Source organism: Choristoneura fumiferana, chromosome 17 (assembly GCF_025370935.1).
Source record: "Choristoneura fumiferana chromosome 17, NRCan_CFum_1, whole genome shotgun sequence".
Classification (NCBI taxonomy): domain Eukaryota; kingdom Metazoa; phylum Arthropoda; class Insecta; order Lepidoptera; family Tortricidae; genus Choristoneura; species Choristoneura fumiferana.
The window spans coordinates 9,171,006-9,196,179 of NC_133488.1; the positions used below are offsets into that span (position 1 = coordinate 9,171,006).

At 36.5% G+C, this 25,174-nt stretch overlaps 1 protein-coding gene across 1 annotated transcript in view; it reads left to right on the top strand.

Annotated features, from left to right (window-relative positions):
- Window positions 1–4,408: 4,408 nt before the first annotated feature.
- Window positions 4,409–25,174, top strand: part of LOC141437297 (facilitated trehalose transporter Tret1-like) — a 44,720-nt gene continuing 23,954 nt past the window's right edge. The window contains exons 1-2 of the mRNA XM_074100570.1: window positions 4,409–4,696; window positions 24,509–24,692. Coding sequence (XP_073956671.1) covers window positions 4,677–4,696; window positions 24,509–24,692 — 204 coding nt within the window. The 5' untranslated portion in view covers window positions 4,409–4,676. The remainder of the gene's footprint in view (window positions 4,697–24,508; window positions 24,693–25,174) is intronic.

Sequence of the window (25,174 nt, forward strand, 5' to 3'; positions counted from 1 at the left end):
TATCGATAAAACACGGCAGTTTTAGTCGTATAACAATGTGCGATATTCAATGACTAATCAAATCAATGAAATCAATCAGTGTGTTAGATAATTAACTAGAACGTGTGTACCTACTGGACAAGTGGTATATTCCGGACTCCGGAATAACTTAGGTTGCCTAGGTTTTTACATTTTGCTGCTTATTAAGTAGTTAGCCAGTGTCATAGTCCGTAAAAGGACACTTCTAAAGCGTTTCTCCTAATTTTTTTTTTTTTAGTTTTGATAGGTACTATTTAACTAAGGCGGCGATTTGCTTAGCCATACTTGCTCACACTTAAAAACATCATGGACACTGCAGGTAATCGTATTTTTTAACAATAATATTTTTGTACCTACATATGAGTACGTAAATGATTTATCCAGACGATACTTTGCGGAGGTCCATAAGTCCATATCAATAAACTAGGTACTAATTTACAAAAGCGCGGAGGTTTTTGTAGCGAAGTAAAAAGGTAGATTAGTGTAGTTCATTGTACCTAGGAGTGTCACGGTAATTTGTAGCTAAAGTTGTTTGATGAATTTCGAGCTGAAAAAAAGAAAATTGCTATTTTAAACTAATCGACCAAGTACTTCGGTGTACTATACATATGCAGAAACATCCTAGCAGCTTGTTTCCCCATTGACATCTATGTGTCGGCGGCCGATCGTAAAATCCGCCAGATCACGAAATTCCTAGGCATATCGTGAAACGCCGCCATTTCATGATATGCCTAAACGTTGGCCAGGCATATCACGATGTGCCTGAGAAATAATACGGCAGATCGATTAGAGCAACGCATTCGACGATATTCCTAGCTCTATACCGGGCACATCGTAAAATAGTTTCTTTTTTGGCCACTGGTGGCGCTGTGTATGTGTCGGCGGCCGATCGTAAAATCCGCCAGATCACGAAATTCCTAGGTATCGTGAAATGCCGCCATTTCATGAATTGGCTCATCCGTCATATCGTTCATAACTCACCGTTTAGCGATTTGCCTAGTGACGTTTAGCAGATCATGATTCCTGGCATATCATGAAGCGCCGCCATTTCATGATTTCAGTTTAGGCAGATCATGAAATTCCTAGGCATATCATGAAATATCGGTTCTGGCACTTCGCCGGCCGCTGCCGCGGCACGCTCGCTTCGCTCGCTCGGCTTGTGCGTCGTGAATACTAACCACTCCTCGCTTCGCTCGTCGTACCATTTTCTATATAAATAAATAACAACTAGTGAATACTTTATTTACCAACAAAATTCTAACCTTAAATACGGGCAGACGTCCATGGTTTTTTCACATTGTGCACAGAATCCGTTGATTCACATAAAAGAACGGAGCTGATGTTCAAAGCTTCTTTGCACTTCTATTTTGAATTCAATCACTATTTTCAGTTTAAAGATCATTTTGTTGCGACGCCGACATTTTTCACGCGCTAAACAAACACGGGCGGTCAGCTGTCACGGCCGCCATTGCATACGTAGCGCCACCAGTGGCCAAATAAGAAACTATTTTACGATGTGCCCTATAGAGCTAGAATATCGACGAATGCGTTGCTCTAATCGATCTGCCGTATTATTTCTCAGGCACATCGTGATATGCCTAAACGTTAGGCATATCATGAAATGGCGGCGTTTCACGATATGCCTAGGAATTTCGTGATCTGGCGGATTTTACGGCCGCCGACATATGCAATGGCGGCCGTGACCAGCCGACCGGTTGTGTTTGTTTAGCGCGTGAAAAATGTCGGCGTCGCAACAAAATGATCCTTAAACCGAAACTAGTGATTGAATTCAAAATAGAAGTGCAAAAGAAGCTTTTGAACATCAGCTCCGTTCTTTTTATGTGAATCAAACGGATTCTGTGCACAATATGAAAAAACCATGGACGTCTGCCCGTATTTTAGAGGTTAGTATTTTGTTGATAAATAAAGTATTCACTAGTTGTTATTTATTTATATAGAAAAATTTAGGTACGACGAGCGAAGCGAGGAGTGGTCAGTATTAATTGTGATCACGACGCACGAGCCGAGCGAGCGAAGCGAGCGTGCCGCGGCAGCGGCCGGCGAAGTGCCAGAACCGATATGGCGGCGTTTCATGATATGCCTAGGAATTTCATGATCTGCCTAAACTGGCCAAATCATGAAATGGCGGCGCTTCATGATATGCCTAGGAATTTCATGATCTGCCTAAACGTCACTAGGCAAATCGCTAAACGGTGAGTTTTGAACGATATGGCGGATGTCCCTTAGCCAATTCATGAAATGGCGGCATTTCACGATATGCCTAGGAATTTCGTGACCTGGCGGATTTTACGATCGGCCGCCGACATATAGAAAAATTTAGGTACGACGAGCGAAGCGAGGAGTGGTTAGTATTAATTGTGATCACGACGCACGAGCCGAGCGAGCTAAGCGAGCGTGCCGCGGCAGCGGCCGGCGAAGTTCCAGAACCGATATGGCGGCGTTTCATGATATGCCTAGAAATTTCATGATCTGCCTAAACTGGCCAAATCATGAAATGGCGGCGCTTCATGATATGCCTAGGAATTTCATGATCTGCCTAAACGTCACTAGGCAAATCGCTAAACGGTGAGTTTTGAACGATATGGCGGATGTCCCTTAGCCAATTCATGAAATGGCGGCATTTCACGATATGCCTAGGAATTTCGTGATCTGGCGGATTTTACGATCGGCCGCCGACATATGTACTGGCGACGTCATAAATACATATAATAAGTGAGCACTTTTGTCCCTTGTCATTTTAACGTCATGTTTGAAAAGCCATATGAAATTACCGACTGAAAGCGACAAGGTACAAAAGTGATCACTTATTTATAACGTTGTTGTTTGGAACAAAACGCGCGGCGCGTCAATCATCAATAGGTATTGCCTACTTATTGAGACATCCCCGTCACGGACTTCAACAAACTAATTGCACAAGAATTGCACTAAGGGCACTCATTTTGTGCGCCGTTTTAATGTAAGAAACATGCAATCAGTACATAGTGATGTCGATCTGTTTCCTTATATGACAAGGAAGTCTTATAAAGTATGTACAGTCCAGTTCATAAACTTGTGAGCATGCCGTTAACAATAGAGTCGTGTTCAAATATTTTTGATAAAATTTTTGCTCATAAGTTTATGAACTCGACTGTACCTACAGTCAAGGAAACTGAATCACGTGCCAGGGTGGAACCTTTGAACCTACCTACTACTAATGTCATGTTGACATCGCATATACATCTGCCAAAGAAATCATAGCTAAATTGGTTATGAAAAGGTTCCACCCTGGTACGTGATTCAGTTTCCTTAACTGTACCTAATAAAAATTGATACTGTTTTAATGTAACAGGATGATAGACAAAGGTAGGTATAGTCGGTATACCGAGTGATTTATCATTATCGTTTTTTTTCAACATAGTTATATTATTATTTATGTCAACCAAGTGCTTTACTATTTTTAAAAGCTTTTATTTAATTTTAACAGTTCCTACATTCAAATAAAACAATAATTTCCCTAAAGATAAAGCAGATTGACTTTATACGTGAAAATAGTCTTTTCATCTCTCCTGTTCGAAAAGTTTAATTTTAATGGGTAAATAGTCGGGTGGAAAATTGCGTTTTCATCTCTAGGGTGGAAAGTATTTTCTTTTAGCCACGGAGTCGGAGATAATTCCATTTCTTTCTTTAGTTACGTTAAGAAAGAGATGGAAGTCATTCGTGAAATGTGAAAGAAAAAGATGGAATATATAAATAAGTAATAAATGTCAAACTTCTTCGTTCGGCGTTCAACTTCCAGTTTTGTATATACTCGTAAGCTCCTTGGTCGTGACCAACTCTATTTTCTTTATAGTCGGCCGTGGCAAGTGGCCAGGTCAGCCACACACAAACAAAGAAGTTCCTACATATTTTTTAAAATAATTTATATTTTGTTTGAAACTAAAACTCAATCAAAATAGATCAATAAAACTACAAATGTATAATTAGGTATAATAGTAATGCGTGAACAATAAAAAGTGAACAATTGTTTTGCCTGTTGCTATTTCATTTCTTTGCCATCGAAGTATAAAACTCGAGCATTAAACTCATTTTCCCCTCGACGTTCTATCCACACTCGCCGTACCGGGTCGGGTGGCTATATGAACGTCTTGGGTAAAATGGCTCGTTTTATGCTCTTGTTGTACAATCTACTATTTTTAACGATAAATTATTTATGAGATGAGAACTAACCAATAAAGGACAACATTGATGATGAAACAATACTACGCTGTGTCATGAGGAACCCGTGGAACCATATCAAACGTTAATCTAGCCAAATATAAATTTACAGTTCAAGGTCATGTTTCGCTGATTGAATGGCATGATGCGTGTGACGTCACACGCGGTACAGCCGGCAGCCGCGACGCTCAATCGCACTCGCACGGCGCTGGGGTGTCCAACCGGCCAACTACAATCTAAGCTCGCTCAGTCGACTTTCTTCAGCTGGTGCCACGGACGTGCCGGCACGGCGCCCTATCGATCGCCAGGCAGTGTTTCTAAACCGCGATGTCAGTTCTACACACGCATGAATTATAAAATCTCAGAACTACGTAAATAGTGAAAGTTTTGTTGTTTCTAGAACAGTTCTCAGTTAAAACTTTTACGGTTAACATTCCGCGGATATGAAGGATAAAAAGCTGGGGTAAGTGGTCTTGGAATTTTAGTCGGACGTTGCCATTGATTGATTGTCAGAAATGGAAGTCGACGATACGCTTCATACCTACTATTGCTGGTAATTCTGGGAATACGAAGGTAGCGATTTTTTTTAAAGTAAAAGGCTCCACTAAATTAACGATTAAAGTGTCAAGTAACTTCAGTACTGTGGGAAAAGACAAACGAACGATAGAATACTACATGTTACCCGAGTAGTGGAACCGGCACTGTGCCAACCAATAGAATACACAATGCACATGCGTGTTGATAATGTCACATTGCAATTGTTATCAATGAACGCGAATCTGTTTACAATTTGATCTTGACACACTGCACGACACGCATTATACGTCAACGACAGTATTGGTGAAAAAATTTGTGGAGAATTATTAATACCAACCAGTTAAATATTCAGACTTATCTAATTTGCTATAAATAGCTGGGTTTCGTTGATAAGCAACCTTTAAGCCGAATTAGTATAAAGTAGCTCCCGTGTACAACATATGCCTATATTATACCTAATCCATAATTGTTCCGCGTAAGTAGGTATATCTTTTTGGATAAAAGCAATCTATCAATGACCCGCTTGCTCGTTTTCCTCCCTCTTACAATAAAAAAAATCTAATAATTTTTACTTGACCTACCTACTAGGTACATTAAATAATTGTACCTATATATATATAAAAGCAAACTAGGTAGGTAGGTACATACTATGGTACATATCTTCTCAAAACATAGTGATCAGTTTACATTATTTTTAATTTCATTACAAACAACTAGTATAGATAACTAGTATTGTCACATTCACATCGTATTTATCATTTGTAAACGGGCCCACCATATTGACTCATAAATTTCTTATTTCTATTTTTTATTTTACTACCGATCTGTGTTCAATAATCACTCTTCATAATTTTTTCCCTCATACTTTTTTTGTTCATACATTTTTATTACTAACATCGGAACTCATAACAGACACTGTTCATTTTTTTTAAGTACTCATATCATAATATCATTACTAAGAAAATAACATATCTCAACTCATAATGTTGTTTTTAAAAAAAAACCCTCATAACAGACAATTATCTTGATTTTCTTTTTAATAATGGCATTCATCATCATCATCATCAGCCGGAAGACGTCCACTGCTGGACAAAGGCCTCCCCCTTAGAACGCCACAATGAACGACAACTCGCCACTTGCATCCACCGGTTTCCCGCTACTCTCACGATGTCGTCAGTCCACCTGTTGTGAGGCCTGCCAACGCTTCGTCTTCCGGTTCGCGGTCGCCACTCGAGGATTATTCTCCCCCAACGGTTTTCTGTTCTTCGAGCGATGTGGCCTGCCCATTGCCACTTCAATTTGCATAGTTTTCGAGCTATGTCAGTGACTTTAGTTCTTCGATGAATTTCCGTATTCCGGATTCTATCGCGCAAAGAAACTCCAAGCATAGCTCTCTCCATAGCTCGTTGCGTGACAATAATGGCAGTAATAAGTAAATATTTGAACTCATAATATTGTTTTTCATAACGGTAACTACCTATTCAAAATAAGATTTACTCAGCTCGCGCGCTGTAGGGTCGCAATTCTACCTAACACCTCCTCGCATCGCTCGTCGTCGTACCAAATGGAATCCTTCCTTAATTATATACATCGCTTGCCTAAAGCTGTATTCTACTCTTGAGTTGGCGGAAGGCAAACGGAAGCATGGCGGACAGCACCTGCGCTTTAAGGATGTGCTCAAACGGCATCTGAATGCCTGCGCTATCGATCCTGAGTGTTGGGAGGAACTTGCAGCAGGGCGGTCGTCTTGGCGATCTACCATCTCGAAGGGCATCGAATTGTTTCAGGAGGGGCGTCTTACGGCGTTAGACGTAAAACGCCAATTACGTAAAGAAAGACCCAAGTCCTCCTACACGTATACATACAACTCAGCTGGGCAACTGTACTGTCACACGTGTAAGAGAGTATTTAAAAGTAAATTCAGCCTAGCCAGCCATATTAGATCCCACAATAGGCGTCTTAATTCATAGAGGATAGTTTTGTGGAGTCGCCGTCATCGAAACCGATGAGGAGGACTATATATATGTATATCAGTAATGATTAAGAAATTATATGAAAACAAATATTAGTATTAAAATATTTATGAATATTGGCGTTATGAATAAGAATGATTAGGAGTTTCGATCGTTAGTACTTATTTAAAAAAAATATGAAGTGATCATTATGATGTAAAATGGTATGAGAAAAAAATTCGGACTTCCGATAATAGAACTTAAAAAGTTATGTGAAAAAATGCGCACTCTTTGTAAACTAACACGCTATTGCCCGTGACTCCGTGTAAGAAGAATTTGTTTATCGCTGTCCCGCACCCGCAGGAACTACAATACAATGAGGGTTTTCACTTCACAGAGGCGAAATAATCGCTAGATAGCTTTAGTATCGTGACGTGAGGTCCGTTTGACATTTGCTTGCGATTGGCTCATTTAATTATTTAACCAATCACGAGCAAACGTCAAACGGACCTCTCGATACTAACGCCATCTAGCGATATTTAGCCTCTGTGAAAACCCTCATTGAACACCAAAACATAGTACCTAAGCAGGGTATTATTCAGCGTTTTTGCGGCGGTTTTTTCTTCATTACCGTTTCAGCAAGTATTAAAAGAAAATATGATGCTCAGGGTTACCTTTTTATGAAAAGTAAACACAATTAAATATCGATACTAAGGGGCTGTTTCACCATCCATTGATTTGTGTTAACCGACGGTTAAATGTGATGCCGTCTCCGTCTATTCGAACAAACAAATAGAGACGGCATCACACCTGACCGCCAGTTAACGCGTATGGATGATGAAACAGCCCCTAAGATTTGCTCTCACAACGATTCCATGAAGCCCAAACACGGCTTAGTTCCGTTGTTTTATAACAGAGTTCCGTTGCCTACCTTCCGGCTTCAGCATCAGATCAGTTCGAAAAAATCATTAACTTAAAGCTCCTTCTTACTTCGACTACGCTATAACGTATATTAATAATGATCGTTTATAGACGAGCGAGCATTACTTAGCTTTGATGAGTTCCATTGGTCATCTACGGTCTTCTTCATCAGGTCCAGGTTATTAAATGATACTTTCTGAATGTAAATGCTCATCTTAATGCTAAAAATGCCAAAATCGCCATAGGTGTGCCTATAAAATTTGAGGTTTGCCCTCGATTTCCCTAGGATCCCATCATCAGATCTTGAATTGGTGATGGGACCACCTCAGAAGAGTACCCTTTCGAACAAAAAAGGAATTTTGAAAATCGGTCCACAATTGACTGAGTAATCGGCGAACATACATTAAAAAAAAAAAAAAAATACAAACATTGGAACATAGAACCTCCTCCTTTTTTGAAGTCGGTTAAAAATAGTTTACATCCTATTCTCAGACTACCGAACATACACAAAAAAATTCATAAAAATCGAAGGAGTTTCGAAGGCGTTTGGTCACAAACATTTTTAACCCCCAACGCAAAGAGGGGTGTTATAAGTTTGACCGCTGTGTGTCTGTCTGTCTGTCTGTGTGTGTGTCTGTCTGTCTGTGGCACCGTAGCTCTTAAACGGGTACTTAGACCGATGTAAATGCGGTTTTTTTTATTTGTAAGCAGGTTTTTATTTGTAATTACTGCCACTTGATCTTAGGCCTCTAGGTTGGCAACGCATCTGCAATACCCCTGGTGATGCAGATGTTTATGGGCGGTAGTGATATCTTACCATCAGGCGACCCACTTGCTCGTTTGCCATCCAGTCGAATAAAAAAAATAAAAAAAAAAGTTTTATAGCGATGGTTCTTAGACATGTTTTTTTTTTCAAAATCGGTTCAGCCGTGTTTGAGTTATTGATCTTTGAAGTGAAAAGTTTGGGGGTTTTCCAACTTTTTGTTGGTTATTGACCCGTGAATTTTATATATTAGGATAAATATTAACTAGTATGGATGGGACACATTTTATTTTTAACCGACTTCAAAAAAAAATTTTTTTTTTTCAATATGTGTGTGTATGTGTATTCCGTCATATGAACCGATTTGAAAATTTGCGTTCGTCTAGGAATGTCTTTAATTAGGTCCCATAAGCACCAAATCAGGATCTGATGATTGGATCTTAAGGAAAGCGAGGGAACTCTTCAAATGTTTTGAAATGAAATGAAATGAAATTGTTTATTGCATGACCACAGGTATATAAATAAGATCCTCGTGTTTTGGTGTGTCCCTTTATGATCTACCATTTTCTTGGTGTACAATATAAAAAAAAAAAAAAATTGAACAAAATTAAAAATCAAATCAATGAAATTAAATTAAATAGTAATACATTAAATGAAGTTAAAAATAAAAATAAACAAAACATAATCAATTAAAATACATTAGCTAGTCAAAAAAATAATAAAAATACAATAAAGTTAAATCACAATCACTCAACAAAAAATAAAAAAAATAAAAAAAATCATATACGCTACAATGTCAAAATTTCAAAACCATACATTAATAACCATAAATGTCAGTACTCAACTGATTAGTTAATTTATATTCCAGATATTCTTTAACTGTATAAAAACAGTTAGTCAAAAGCCATTTCTTCAATTTGGTTTTGAACACTTGTCCATTCAAAACCTTTAATTCGTCTGGAAGACTGTTAAACAGCTTTATTGACATGTTATAAGCGTTACGTTTATAAATATCTGAACGACAACGAGGCTGGTATATCAGGTTTTTATATTGTGTTCTCTGCTGTCTAGGGAATACGTTCGATCTCTTTTCAAAATACTCCGGATGACACTTAACAAAAAGACAAACCTTAAGTATATACATGCATGCCAGTGGTAATATTTTAAGTTTCTTAAAAAGAGGCCTGCAGCTGTCAGAAAGATAAGCAGCTAGCATTGCCCGCACACATTTTTTCTGTACTTTAAAAACTCTTTCAACGTCGACAGAATTTCCCCACAGTATCAATCCATAATTGAGTACAGACGATACATGTCCATGATAAGCGGTTAATGCTGCCTCGGTAGAGACTGTTCTTTTGAGCTTCCTTAAGGCAAAAACAAATCTATCCAATCTGCAGCATACAGAGTGAACATGGTCTTTCCAGTTCAAATGCTGGTCAATATTTAAGCCTAAGAATGTTGTGCAACAAGTCTGTTCCAAAGAGTTTCCGTTATAGTTAACATTTAGCGTTACCGGATCTGTCCTGTATGAATGAAATTGCATGTACTTTGCCTTTGACAAATTAATATCAAGTCCATTATCAATTATCCAACTATTTAAGTTAGCTAGACTTAGATTTATATGAGTTTCATACATGCTACGTTCATCACCCTTAACTAGAATGGTGGTGTCATCTGCAAAGAGTACGCATTTTTGTGTAGTAGCACGTGACAGATCATTGACATAAAGCAGGAATAACAGGGGTCCTAGGTTGCTTCCCTGAGGCACCCCAGACTTTTTTTGCCGAAACTCGGATTTATAAACTTTTTATACACTTTGTTGTCTTTATCAACATTATGTGTGATTTCTGTACATTGCCTTCTGTCCTGTAAATAGCTCATTAACCACTCCATGGCACGCCCCCTAATCCCATAGGATTCCAATTTTGATACCAAAATTGCATGGTCAACGTAGTCGAACGCCTTACTCATGTCTAGGAACATGGACATAACAGGTGTTTTAATATTAATAGACTCTGATACAAACTTGACAAACTCAAAGCAGGCCAGCTCCGTAGAACGACCCTTACGGAAACCATACTGTTCCGGACCCAGTATGCTGTGCTTTTTTAGGAAAGCATCTAACCTAGCGCACATTGCCTTCTCAAAAATCTTAGATGGGATAGGAACAATTGTTATGGGTCTATGGCTACTAGGTTCCATACGGTCACCTTTCTTGTACAGAGGCTTAACGATAGACAATTTTAGTTGTTCTGGAAAAATACCCTCACTAAAAGAAAGATTTATCAAGTGCGCAAAAGGGCGGCACAGACATGATACATTTGCTTTTAATATTTTTGTTGATATGTCATCAATGCCGCAAGTATTACTATTATTTAGTGACATAATCAACTTAAATACTTCTTTGTCCTCTACTGGAGTCAGAAATATGGTATATGGGTTGAGGTCTATCCCCCTTTTTAGTGGTACTCCACTGGAAGCAGTCGCCCTAATCATGTCAATGAAATAGTTATTAAACTCATTACAAATGTCTTGTGGTTTATCATAGGTCACGCCATTTACTTTAATTGTATGAATGTCATTTTTATCTGCATAATTAGAAGTTTTTTCAGATATAATATTCCAAGTCGCCTTACATTTATTTTTATTTTCTATGATATACTTGTTATTACTATTCATCTGTGATTTATGAATGCATTTTTTTAAAATTTTACTATATTTCTTTAAATTATAATTATTTGTCTTTTTGTGTTTACTGGAATTAATAGCTTTCATATACAACATGCGTTTGACTCTACATGATTTTCGTATGCCTTTTGTAAGCCACCTGGTTTCCCTCTGGTAACTACTTCTCTTAACTAGAATAACAGGGAAGCATAAATTATAGAACAGACATAACAACTCATAGAATTCATCAAAAGCCTGTTTAAAATTGTTTGAATTCAAGATTTCAGTGAATGACAATGCTGACAGACACTTTTAGGGACACCTATAGTAAATTGGATATATTTAGTAGTGACTCGTGCACTTGCTCTTGAAAATCATCATTTGGTAAAGTGGTACTGATGATGAAGACCACAGTTGATCATCGGAGTTACTAATTAATTAATAACAAGTATTTCACGGGTTGAATTTTAATTACTTTTGACACAGTTGCTAAGCAATCTAAGCTCCTCGTAATGCATATGGTAAAACGGGTGGTGAAGCACCAGGACTCCTCAATAATGAACGTCTCTGCATCAGAAAAAACAATCATTCGTAAAAGGTGACGAGCAGTTGGTATTAAACTATTGTATCTTAGATGATTTACACTAAAAAGCGTGAAAAAAAAATTATAACACAAAATTGAACCGACTATAAAAAACCATAAAAATAATTTTCTACCAGTCTGAAGGCGGTCGGTGCCTCAGCACGACCCAACAGGAGTGATTGAGTCGGTGCGTAGGTGAGGTAGATGACTATAGGTCCACTCCTGCTGGCTCGTGCTGAGGCACCGACCGACATACAATACAATACAATACAATACAAAGACTCTTTATTGTACACCAGACATAGTAAGCGATACAGAAAACAGATACACAGAAAAAAATATTACAAGGTGAGCAATAGGCGGCCTTATCGCTTAAGAGCGATCTCTTCCAGGCAACCTTTTTTACAGAAAGAAGTAAGGACTAGTTTACAACAGGTGGTGCATCAAAAGTAGATAAGAAAATTTAAACGTAACAGCAACACATCAGCAGACATCAGGCTGGTAGAAAAATATTTTTAGGGTTTTTGTAGTCGGTTCAATTTTTTTTGTATTAAGTACATCGTATTATTCAATCACTTTAAATATAATATACCAGTTTAAAAACCATAAAAAACTTAAATTTAAAATTTAAAATAAGCCCCGACACCAAAAAACGCCAGCAAAAATTAAAAAACGCCCTAAAAAAACGCCGACAAAAAAGACAACTAAAAAGTAAATAATAATTATGCACTACCTAGCTGTTGCCCGCGACTTCATCTGCGAAGAATTCGTTTATCCCTATCCCGCGGGGACTGCTGATTTCCCGCAAAATTAGCCTAAGTTAATTTAGTATAAGTACCTAGTAATATTTTTTTTATCTAAGCGTCGTCGGTGTCGGGGGACCGCTAAGGTTAATACTTTAATAACGCGTGCAGTGTGTACAAATCACGTACGGACGTTTGAAAAACCGATAATGTTAAAATGACATCAGCAGTTTTAGTTTTAGTCATACATAAACATAATTGAGTAAAAATTCTTGCGCAATAATTATACAGATAACCAGTTGGAACTTGTCACTTCAAAGTTCAATATTTCAAAAACGGTTGAACCGATTTTGATAAAACATGTCTAAGAACCACGCTAGAAAACCCGCTTAAAAAAAACCGCATTCAAATTGGTCCACCCGTTTAAGAGCTACGGTGCCACAGACAGACAGACATAGCGGTCAAAATTATAAAACATGTCTAAGAACCATCGCTAGAAAACCCGCTTAAAAAAAACCGCATTCAAATCGGTCCCCCGTTTAAGAGCTACGGTGCCACAGACAGACAGACATACATAGCGGTCAAACTTATAACACCTTTTTGCGTCGGGGGTTAAAAATAGACAACAAAATTAATAAACCGGCCAAGTGCGAGTCGGACACGCGCATCGAAGTACCTGTCCAACGTTCGCAAAATACATCCGTAAACAATACGGATTTTGGGATCCCTTTTTTTTGTTTTCGTTCAGATCGGAAAAGTAATAAATATAAATATACCTACCTACTCCATAACCAAAATTATGTTTGTAGATAATCTTACCGAAATAGGAAAGAAATAGACCAACATTCGCAAAGATTACGAAGTTAAGGTCATTCTCAGAATAAAAAAAAAAAAACAAAAGTAGTCTTTCCTATGTGCATAACGGTTAAAACTTGAGAGTTATGTTTTCATTCAATGTGCTAAAAGTCGGGCAACAAGACTTTTGTCCTACTTTTAGCACATTAATGCAGTACGGCTTCTAGCACATAAATAAGATAATAATAAAAATTAACAAATAGTAGTGATGAACACAATTCTGTGTAGGACCCTTAACAACCTAATTGTAAGATGTCTATCGATATACCTAGTGCCATCCACGAAGACGCGTGATTTTGTCAAAATTAGCCATTAATGACATTGTAATAAGAACCACAGCACGCGTCATCGTGAATGACTCTACCTATAAATAGATAAGATAGCGGAGGTTCATAAAATTCCTCTGAATCTTTTATAAGTAGTTTTATATGCTGTATAAACAAACTCTTTATGGGATCTCTACCAGTTAACCTTTGAGTGGATAAGAGGAGTATCAGTTAGGGACCGACAAAATTTTTGCTGAAACTAGGTATATGCTAGTATACAAAGTAAAGATACACACCCTTGACATATTATTGGCGCAGTGCTTAAGTAACACAAGAAGCTTTTTTTTATTTATGAGAATAATTTTGAAAAAAAAAACTTTCATCAAAAAACATCATGCTAAGTCCAAATGTTAATTTTAGTTCAATTAAGTTAATTCCTATTTTAGGTACTTACCTATAACTAGGAAATACTTAAATAGGTAAGGAAGCAAAATTCTATTCTACCTACTCCTACTAATATTTTTGTAAGAAGTGTGTGAAGACGTTTGGATGTTTGTGTTACTTAATCACGCGGTAACGGCTGGATGAGTTTATGTAAATGAAACTTGCTTACATATAGACAAAGATCTGGATTGACACTAAGTTACTTAATATCCCTGGAATACTTAAGGCAGTGCTTCATAAAATAATCCACGTTTAAGCGCAACATAAATGACAAAGTATCGATTTCTAGATGAGTTCAAGGAATTCCCGATAAGTAATCTGAATGAATCACGTTATCGTATTAATAGGTACCTAATATATAAGTAGCACTAGAAAGAACACAGTTACATTTGAAATTTACCACGAGCTTTGCGGTGAAGGAAAACATCGTGAGGAAACCTGCACAAACCTGCGAAGCAATTCAATGGTGCGTGTGAAGTTCCCAATCCGCACTGGGCCCGCGTGGGAACTATAGCCCAAGCCCTCTTGTTCTGAGAGGAGGCCTGTGCCCAGCAGTGGGACGTATATAGGCTGGGATGATGATGATGACTAGAAAGTAATTATAACTAGAATCACCTCTCAGTTAACCGTCCATTTATCGTCGCTAATAAAAGTTATCAGGGCTAAAAGGTTGAGGTAACAGCGTAGATCCAATAGAAAACAAATAGTTACTATACCACTATAGCTACTAACTAGTATTGATTTTATCTTGATCGAGAACAAATTCGTACAAACTTTGGTCAATTCGATCGAAGCATACAAGATTTAACTTTAACTTTCCTCATTCATTTATCATTACTTAAGTAAGTATACGTACACATAATAATATATTCTTATATTTTGTCTGTAGTATACGTATAAGTGTGTATATGTGTGCATTTTCTGTTATACGGTTTGATTAATTTTTGGTTTCAGCTCTGTTAACTTTTCATGGCGTGTCTACTTTTCTTTCTGTTGTCCTGTTAATCGTACAAAGGCCACAAATCTATTCAAAGTCAAAGTCAAAGTCAAAGTCAAAATATCTTTATTCAATTTAGGCTATAACAAGCACTTATGAATGTCAAGAAAAATCTACCACCGGTTCGGAAAAACCTCTGCTGAGAAGAATCCGGCAAGAAACTCAACGAGGTATATATATTTTTTTTTTAAAACAGATTTACAATATTATTAAATGATATGTATACATCACAAGTATTTAACACAACTTTATTTTTAACACAGTAGGTTCGCTATTTGAAGGGATCGCTAATGCGGATCGGAATTATTTCCAAATATCCCTGTCCATGATATAATCATTAACTTTATAATACGCCTTTGATATTAATGTCTTCTTGACAATAGATCTGAATTTGTATCCGTTTCATTTGTAATATTTTTGGAATTTTATTATAAAAACGTATGCAATTTCCCAGAAAAGACTTTTTGGTTTTAGCCAGTCTGTAAGATGGAACTTTAAGCTTCCCTGTGTTTATTGAATAATGTTTTGCGATCGTATATTGTCGGATAAGTTCGTATTTATCTTGCTTCCTCAGTTAGCTTTAGTAAACTTCAGTTAGCTAGTTGAGAAAGAAAAATAAATACGTACTTTTCCCACAAAATACGATCGCAAAACATTATTTACGACATCTGTAACTGAAAGAGATACTTTTTTGTGACCTTTGTACCTACATCGGTCTCTCAATGTAAACTATTATTTTAATGAGTTTTATGTATAAAAAAAAGTTATGCAATACATTACATTCATGGATCATTTGTCCGCTCTAACCAACACGATCAAACTAGGGCATCAACTATGTCTTCGACATTGAGCCAAGACTGTGTCCTTTTAAAGGTCAGGGAACATCGGACCATAATTTTAATATCCGAGAAATTACCAATCGATTCAATGGTAATTTAAACTAAAGCTATGTGGGGTAAGTTATGCCGAGTACCTAAGTACAGTCACCTCCATTAATATCTGCCACAGCGGAGCGTGCAAAAATATCTGACACGTCCTACCGGCCCTAGAAATAGAGTCGTATCGGATATTTATGGACGCTTTGCTGTGTCAGATATTGGTGCTGGGGCTGGGTACTTAAAACTAGCACTTGCCTAGTTTTTTACTGTCTAGCCGATTGCCCAACTGTATTTCAACACTGCTATTTTAATACTTGACAGTAAAACAGATATAACGTTGACCCTGAGTTAAATCAACTCTACATTGCTATTGCCCAACTTGGGCAAATTCAATTCAATCTTTCTTTCGTCCTTAAAACATACACTTTAGTGCTCTAAAAACAATAAAATATTTGAGAAACCAATTGGCATTTGTGCTTTTTGATTAATAATTATAACAATACATGCTAAGTAGGTACTTACTTAACTTCCTATAATTTTTACCAAGATGAATTAATAAAAATGTATACTTAGTAAAACTCCAAAAAACCATGACTTTTCGGACAAATCGATTAATTTCTTTTTAACATTTTTTTCATACATACATACCAAGTTCACAGTCATTGTTAAAGGTCAAATTCAAAAATTCAAAATTTGACGAATGAAATGACGTGACACATAAAAACCTTATTACTTACTTTTTTTTAACCTTCCTTTGCTAAATAAATATGTATGAATTAAAAACATTTTAGTTAGGTACAGATGTTAAAATCCCTACTAATATTATAAATGCGAAAGTAACTCTGTCTGTCTGTCTGTCTGTCTGTCTGTCTGTCTGTTACGCTTTCACGTCGAAACCGCTGAACCAATTTTGATGAAATTTGGTATAGAGATAGCTTAAGCACCAAGGATCAACATAGGATACTTTTTATTCCGGTAGAGGGCGCCACCGCGCGATAACCTAGGTCCGCGCCGACGAAGTTGCGGGCATAAGCTAGTGTGTTATAAAATTAAGAAACTACATTGTTTTACTGCGCATAATTAGTTATCTCAATTCTTGATTATCTTTTAAATTTAAACAATAAGAGATTGGTGTCTTAAACAAATTAACTTCATTTAAGCTGTTCAAGATTTGCTTAAAGTTAACGGATTTTAAAATAACACCTTGTATAGAATAACATTATCTATATCTATTAGTACCTATACCTACTTAATATTTTTTACAAAAAGACTTCACTCTAAATAAGGTTTCTCCATTTAATTTATGGAACTGTTGTAGTTCCTGTCCAATTATCGCACAATCAGCAAAAGAAGTTGCTATATTATGTACTTAATCTGATTCTATAGCCTAGCAGCTAGGCTATAATATATATAATTGCTCTAGCTAGCTAGCTATAAGCATAAGTTATAGAGGAGCAATTAACCTGCAGCCAGCCAAGCACTGTGAGTGAGCCCCACCCAGCATAAAAATAATATTGATTATCAATCATTTTCATTTTGAACGCTGCTCATTCATAATCGTAATCGTTTTGCGGCCAGCTGCACCATTGTATGTAACAACACATTGGTGGTCCATACCAAAAAAAAACTGCCAAGAACGTCTCGGCCCACGCGCAGTATAGGATTCCGTAATATGCGACAAATATTCATTAATAAGTGTTGAACGACGTGAACGACTATTCCTTATAATTTCCTTTTAAATTCCTTATATAAACTACTATCATGATTTTCTTTAGATTTTTAAACCAACGATTTAACTTGTGAAAGAAATGGGACACTTGCCTCTAACAAAAATTTGTACTTTAAAGCCTAATGTTTCGCAATGGGATCCCTAAATCGAAAAATGGTTTTAGCAAACTTATACAGTTTATAAAGACCTATTCAACAATAGATACCTACCTCACATAAAGAAGGCAACCAAAATATTTTATTTTACCACTTTGTTAGCGGCGTATTTGACATAAAGTATACCGGGTGTGGCCTGTAACACCAATGTAACACGAGCAAATAATTAAAACATAGATCGTAGGTACTCGTCAAACTGAACAACATTAGTTCAGCGACTTTTAAAAATAATTAGTTTTATTTTTATTACACTTTAAAGTTTATTCGACGAGCAATGTAAATGATATTTGTAGCGTGACAGGTGCCAGGCGACGTCAGTTGAGTTCTACGATGGCGTACATTGATAACAGTTTTTTTTTTTTGTTTGACGAGTTCGTACGATCTATGCTCGTATTACAGGCCACATCCAGGACTTATGAAAAATTACAGCCCTATTTTGTAGCACTATTTAAAAGTCTCTCAGCTAAGCCGCAGACGGACAGACATGACAAAACTATAAAGGTTCATTGTACTACAATCTACGGAACCCTAAAACGTGTTGAGACTGGCTGACGAAAGTCTAAACGCTACTCCATTTTGAAGAACGTACGTAATAAGAACATCTAATTAACACTTCATTCCAAATTATGACATATTATTATGACTGTGACTTCATGACAAGGGTTATCTACCTACATCCCAGAGTTTTGACGCGACAATTATCAAAAGATAGTTTTGTTAAACTACACACGCACTGAATAACCATGGCGTGTTTCTCATTCATGTCATGACGTAAGTAGGGACGAGTTGTATACGAAAGACATACTCTAATTAGGTAGTTATTGAAAAAAAATAGTTTAATTAAAAAATATTTATATGGCTTTGTCCATTGGAGCAGGGCTTTAAATACCGTTAAAAAGTGGTAACGTTACCAACTGTCAAACCGATTTAACGTTAAATGATAATTAACGTTAAACGATGTACCGTTACTTATACAACTTTTTACCGGTATAAATAATGGTAGCTATTCATTAAATTAACGTTAATTCAAAAGTATCGTTAAATCTAACGGTATTATATTACTATTTACCGGTAAGTTTGGTAACGAAAAGATTATACTCATTTATCGAGCGAGTATGCACGGCTAAATTGGCAACACTCTGTAGCATATTAAAATTACCGATAGTTTTACTTCGGTATCATAATGTGAATTGGGTAACGTTAACAATACAATGTAAAGTAAATTTACCAGTAAAAATAACGGTAATTATGTTACGTTAGATAATGTTAAGTTATATTAACGAAAGAATAACTAGGTAATGGTTATTTAATTAAAAAATGGCTTTGTCCATTGGAGGCATAGATTGGAGGACAATCTTGCCAGTGTAAGTAGTGAGTTTTGCCGATGTACGGTAAAAAAATCTAGAAAACGAAATATGAGAGGTAGTGTAGGATGAACGATGACCATTATTGATGTAACTTACCAGTTAGTTGTACCTAACTAACCCTCAAGTCGAAGTCAGTCTCATTTTATTTGTGGCAAGTGCTCTCTAAGCCGTATCATTGTTTATTGGCATCGAGATCTCGCTGCTTCTGCTGGTACAGCGACACAAATAAAAAAAAAGTCAAAAGGGCTTTTTGTGAAAAAAAAAATTAAATGCTATTTAAAATACGATTATTGCATTTTTTTGTGGCACTTTTGTATACCTAGGTATAAGCAGCAATCTATGTAAATCAATAGTATATAATTAATATCATTCCTTAACGCATTGTGGTCACGAGTTAGAAACTCTTGCGCAATATATGTTTATTGGTTTTAAATAAAATATTATTGACTTGCAAAGAATCTATTGAACTTTCTGCAGATACTGAGCGTCAAAATTGCATCACGTTTGTAAATAGCTTTGATTACGTTTTGCTGTTTTATTTTTCATAGATCGAAAATCAACTTCAGGTAGGTAATGTCCGCGAGTTATTGAAACTGTTTATTAAATTACTTTGCAAATTATCCTTACTTACAAGACGTCGCGTGGTTTCTTGCTGTATTCGTCATAATGCATCGATTGGTCTTAAAATATTTCAAATAAAAATATAATGTAGAAGTAGAGCCCCATAGCTCAGGATCAATTTGTTCTGAAACACTTACTTTCAGAAAGCTTTCCACCAAAAAAATATTACAAACAAATGAATAATAAGTCATTAACACAAACAAAATTAAAAATTACAAATCGCTTAAAAAAGACTAACGGGTATAGATCCAATTCAATATTATTCCCGAAGAAAAAAGTACCTAACGGCACAAAATTACTTTCTAAAATAAGATATGAATTTTCAGTTTCCCCTATTTTGAAAAATATCTAATCTATAGCAGAATTTGCAAGAACTTATTAAGTACAGTACAGTTAATTCCATGACGAGGAAATTACAAAATTATAATACGTAGGTAAGGTAGGTACTTAACTATTTAAAATGGTATGGTGGCGATAACTGGAAATAAACGCATGACGCAAGATCCATAACTAGTGACTCTGGCGATGACTCTGCAAAAGTTTAACAGCTTGTATGTACCATTACCAACCTATTATAAGCCTGTCCATCTGCAAACAGATTAGAGCTCTGTTATCAATTGCAAATTCTTGTGTAACCTTCTTGATTTACCCTTGAATATTATTTAAATTGAGTCAGAAACGCTGTAAAAAGGGAAAGACTATATTTCTGCTAGTTCTTTAAACACTAGGCCAGTGATCGGACGTTATTTAGAAACATTTTCAGTTACACGGCAATTATAGCTACTTTACGTATTCTTACGTATTATACTCACAATCACACTAAAGTGAAAGATGCAGCATTACGGGTATGTAAACTAAATAATAATATACTTAGTTATTGTTTACTACTTTTACCGACTTACTTAAACTTACTCTTACACCAGTGATAGTCACCGACAATAATATCGGATAAGACAAACACTCAAAAATATGTAATACCTGTGCTGTAATATATGAATAAAGTTGCATTCGATATTTTCAACGTAACAGCGTAACAATTTAGATAAACACATTAAAGTAACGAGCAAGCTAAAGACGAGCTCAGAAGCGGACTAGCAGTCTTGGCTGCACTAGGGGTGTGTGGCAACAGACGCCCCCCCCCCTGATCCTTTATGATCCTAAAACGGAAATGACTCATAATCAGCTGGAAGCCATACAGTGATCAACAAAGGTCTCCCCATTAGAATGCCACAATGACTACCACCGTTGCCCGCAATTCCCACGATGTCTTCGCCATGAGTAGCCGCTCTTGATATCTGGCCGCTCTTAAGCTAAGTTTACACGATACATCAGTGTATACATACACGATGTATCTGTGTGTGAACGCGGTTGATTCGCGCGAATAGACACACTTAGCCAGCACCAATATCTGACACAACAAAGCATGCATAAATATCTATTTCTAGAGCGCCGGTAAGCTTGTCAGATATTTTTGCATGCTTCGCTGCGGGAGATATTAATGAATGCAGGCGACCGTACTATAATTATGAAGTGTCTGAGCACGGGCCTACACTGCGTACTTATAGGGAAATCGATAATTTTTCGAGTGAACTTAATAAACGTTATTTCGAGGGTTAATTATGTTGGCACATTGATTTGAGATACGAGATTTTTCAGAGTAGTGACGTAATGCCTAGGCCATGCACGTGCCCATTGATACGCTTAGAATATCAACGCAGACATTGTACCTAGATTTTGCGTAATATTTTGAGCATTATCTCGTTTAGTGTTATTGCCAAGTAATCACTCAGAACAGGGTTAACAAGGGTAACGGGACTCGCTGATAGTGCCATTTGTGCCAATATTACAACTCAGTACGCGTTTGCCTCAGGACCGTTCAGGACGAAGGGCTTTCTATAAGTCGCTATAACTCTACATTTTTGATTAAAATTATAAAATAATGGCAAAATCACTTTGTGGCTACTTCGTTCATTTTAAAGGGAAGCGGTTTAGGATTGTTAAAGAACAAAGGTAAGTCGAACATTAACATTACTGGGACTGATTAATCTTAGTAGATGTTTTTAAATAACTATGATTGATGTTAAAGAACGTAAAATGTTTAAAGTTGATTTAGTAAACATGTTGTTTATAAACATATTCACTAAACATATAGCAAAAGAGCAACACACAAAATAAATGCATACAGAATGATGTAAGTAAATATAAAGAAACATGTAGGATTGTTGATTCTTGCATATACGACGTCAAAAGCCGATGCCTTTTATACATATACAATAGTCACAAAGCGTTAATGCTAGACGAAACGAGCAAATTTTTGTCTATAACCATTATCTAGAGAAGCAGTTCACTCTACATTATGAACAGCAGTTCCATTACCTTATGGGTACACAGGGCCTTCGGCCCTACGCGGCGCCATGTCTGATAATTCGAAAATTATAATCAATTATAATAAAAAAGACAGTTTTATGTCGGTAGGTATTCTAATTTTCTTTTCATGTACTTAAGTAAGTACATACATACAGGGAGGTACAATATCACTAGCGGTGTGTAATAGTACATTACGCTAGTCTAACGTAACCAGTAGTCACCTTTTAGATAGGTAAACCTAGATAAGATATCTTCTTTACATAGTTTCAATATAAGTTTCTTTGCTGACTGTGCTTTTTGTTGACTGTGCTGTTTTTTTTTCTCTCGTCCAGACCCAAGTATGGGTTATCGTTGGATAGGTCTTTCAAAAATATCATAAGTTGCTATGACTATTTTTGGATTTAAGGATCTATGTATTTGCAAAATATTAGGCTTTAAAGTGTTAATTTGAAGGTAAACCTAGGGGTTTAAAAATACGAAAAAAAACTGGTACTATGTAACATAATTAATTTAAAAATAAAGTATCACAGCTTCGTAGGCTTTACGAGTTGACGAGTAAGTACCTAATGGTCGATAAGTTACCTAATATTGATTATTGCCGCATGTTAGTACGGAACCTGCGCTGCGCGTGGCCCTACACGCACTGACTGTTTTTTTTTTAGTTACATATTCGTGCAAAGCCGGAGCGAGTCGCTAGTAATTCATATATAGTCACGGTGCATCTAACAACGAGCATATTCCAGAAAAATACTGCGTAGGATTCCCCATTTGGTTTCCTTATGAAAAAAACTTGGCAGGGTTTTAACACAGCTCAGAGAAGTTTTTGTTGCCAATTAACGCTTTTGGCCAGTTTGACATATGATGAAATTAGCAAACGAGTTGGTACCTGCTTTCTATTGCATAAAATTATTTAACCCTTTTTCTATCAGTAATTACCTACTGTTTTTTTTTGCATTTTATTATGAATAGTATTGAACAATTCATTATTTATTCCAAGGTTTATTCGCATAAAGTTATAAGGAGCGAATACACGTAACTAACTACGTGTCTTAGGTAGTCGAATAATATCTGATTAGCATTGGCGCTAAGCTTAGGCAACGTGGGCCTGCGGCCTCGCGGCCTAAGGGGCCTCGCGGCCTAAGGGGCCTCGCGTCTCGAAAGAGTCTTGTTTTTTTTTTGCTCATTTAAAACTCCGTCATGCCATCAATCCCATCATAGAGCCTCGCAAAATTTATCTTCCTCACGCCAACTTGGATCTTGTGCCCACTGCTGATCAGAACAGGATTCTCAAGGCGACGTATACTTTAGCTTTATCTTTTTTTATTATTTCTATTTCATTACCTTCCTTAGTGCTAGCCTGCTAGGCTAAGTGGAGGTCTTTAATCGCCAAAGGACCAATCATTTTGCTCCGTATCTACGTCTTTGGTACTAGAGTACAAAGTTAATAAAGAACTTCTTGCGCAAAGCGGTTTGCTGAACGAGGATATTTGAACAAGAATCATGTTCAAGGTCTACCGAGGAAAATCGTTCTGCGAACTTTTTAAGGAAAACGAATAGTAAATTCAAAGTTACAAATTAATTTAGTACCTATACATACATGTATAGCTAAAAAGATGAAAATAAAATAAAATAATAAAAAAGGTTTTCAAAAACAAGCTATAACACTATTACTTATTCTGTGCTATAATTTAAGTTTGCTGTAAAAAACGAAAATAAACATTAAATACCAAACCTATCAACACATTACGCAACATAATAATTTATCTATAGATAATTAACCTTACTAAACCGCACCATGACTGACTGACTGACAGACAACGCGTAGCCTAAACTATACTGGTGCTAGATACTTGAAATTTGGGATACATGTACCTAAAGTATTATGGGGGTGCACTAAGGAAAGATTTTTAGAAAAGTCCATGGGATAGGAAATATCTAAACTTTGTTTTTTTCTTTGTGTATTGTAGGTAATCTTTGAAACTACTGAGCTGACTTAAATATTATTTCTTTTACATATATAAAGCTACACTATCTCTGATTGATACAAAACTACTTTTCTTCGGCAAAATGCAATATATCCGCGCAATAAAAATAAGTGAATTCAATTTCGGGGCAGATTTTCAAAATTCTTTCAATAATAGAAAGCTACAACAACAGTAATTAATGTCCCGCGGGAACTTTACAATTTCTCGGGATAAAGGTAGATTATTGTCAATCAAAAACTATAGCTTTCTATAAGTGAAAGATTTCTATCTCGAGGGAATTTAGAATTTTCCGGAGGAAAAGTAGGTAGCCAATGTTAGTCAAGAGTCAAGACTGTAGCTTTCTAGTACTTAGTGAAAGTTTTATTTTTAAACGCGCCGCGGGCAAAAGCTAGTCCTTAATAAGTTCTGTTATTATTGCAATTCTTAATTTATAATTTCTTTCCAGCGATGGCGCCCATCAAGCGATGCTCGGCGGCGAGAAAAAACCCAAAGTTACCACCAAAGAGACAGATAGAGCTGACGAATACGAGGCGCTCCAGAGCTTCCTTCGCAGCATCAGTTCCACCGCCACACTCCCGCCATATGTTAAGGGAGAAACCTTTTCCTCGTTCCGAGGAGTTTTTAATCAGGTGGGTGTTATTTTATAACATTAATAACCCCCTGTTTCACCATACATTGATTTTTATTTAATGGATAAATGTGATGCCATCTCTGTTTGTCTTATTCGAATAGATATTAGACGGAGACGGCATCACATTTATCCGTCAAATAAAATTAATGATTGGGTGGTAAAACAGCCTCTAAAGTGAGTGACAAACGTACGAGCAAGTACGCGTACTTATGTCTCGACGACCTTTTTCACTTGTGTGTCACTGTAAGTACGCGTACTTTAAAACCGTCGGCGATCCAACCGGTTTGAAATCTTGCTCGTGGCTCGCAAACTTAATGAAGTCGGTTAAAAACCGCGTACTATAAATTCAAAATCATATCTGTGAAAATACAATTCGAAAATGGTATACTGAAACTAAAATATGTCAAGAGTAGTAGAAAATTGAAGTTCTGGGTAATTTATAATGTCAGGTAACAGAAAATTTAAATTGGAATGTAAAAA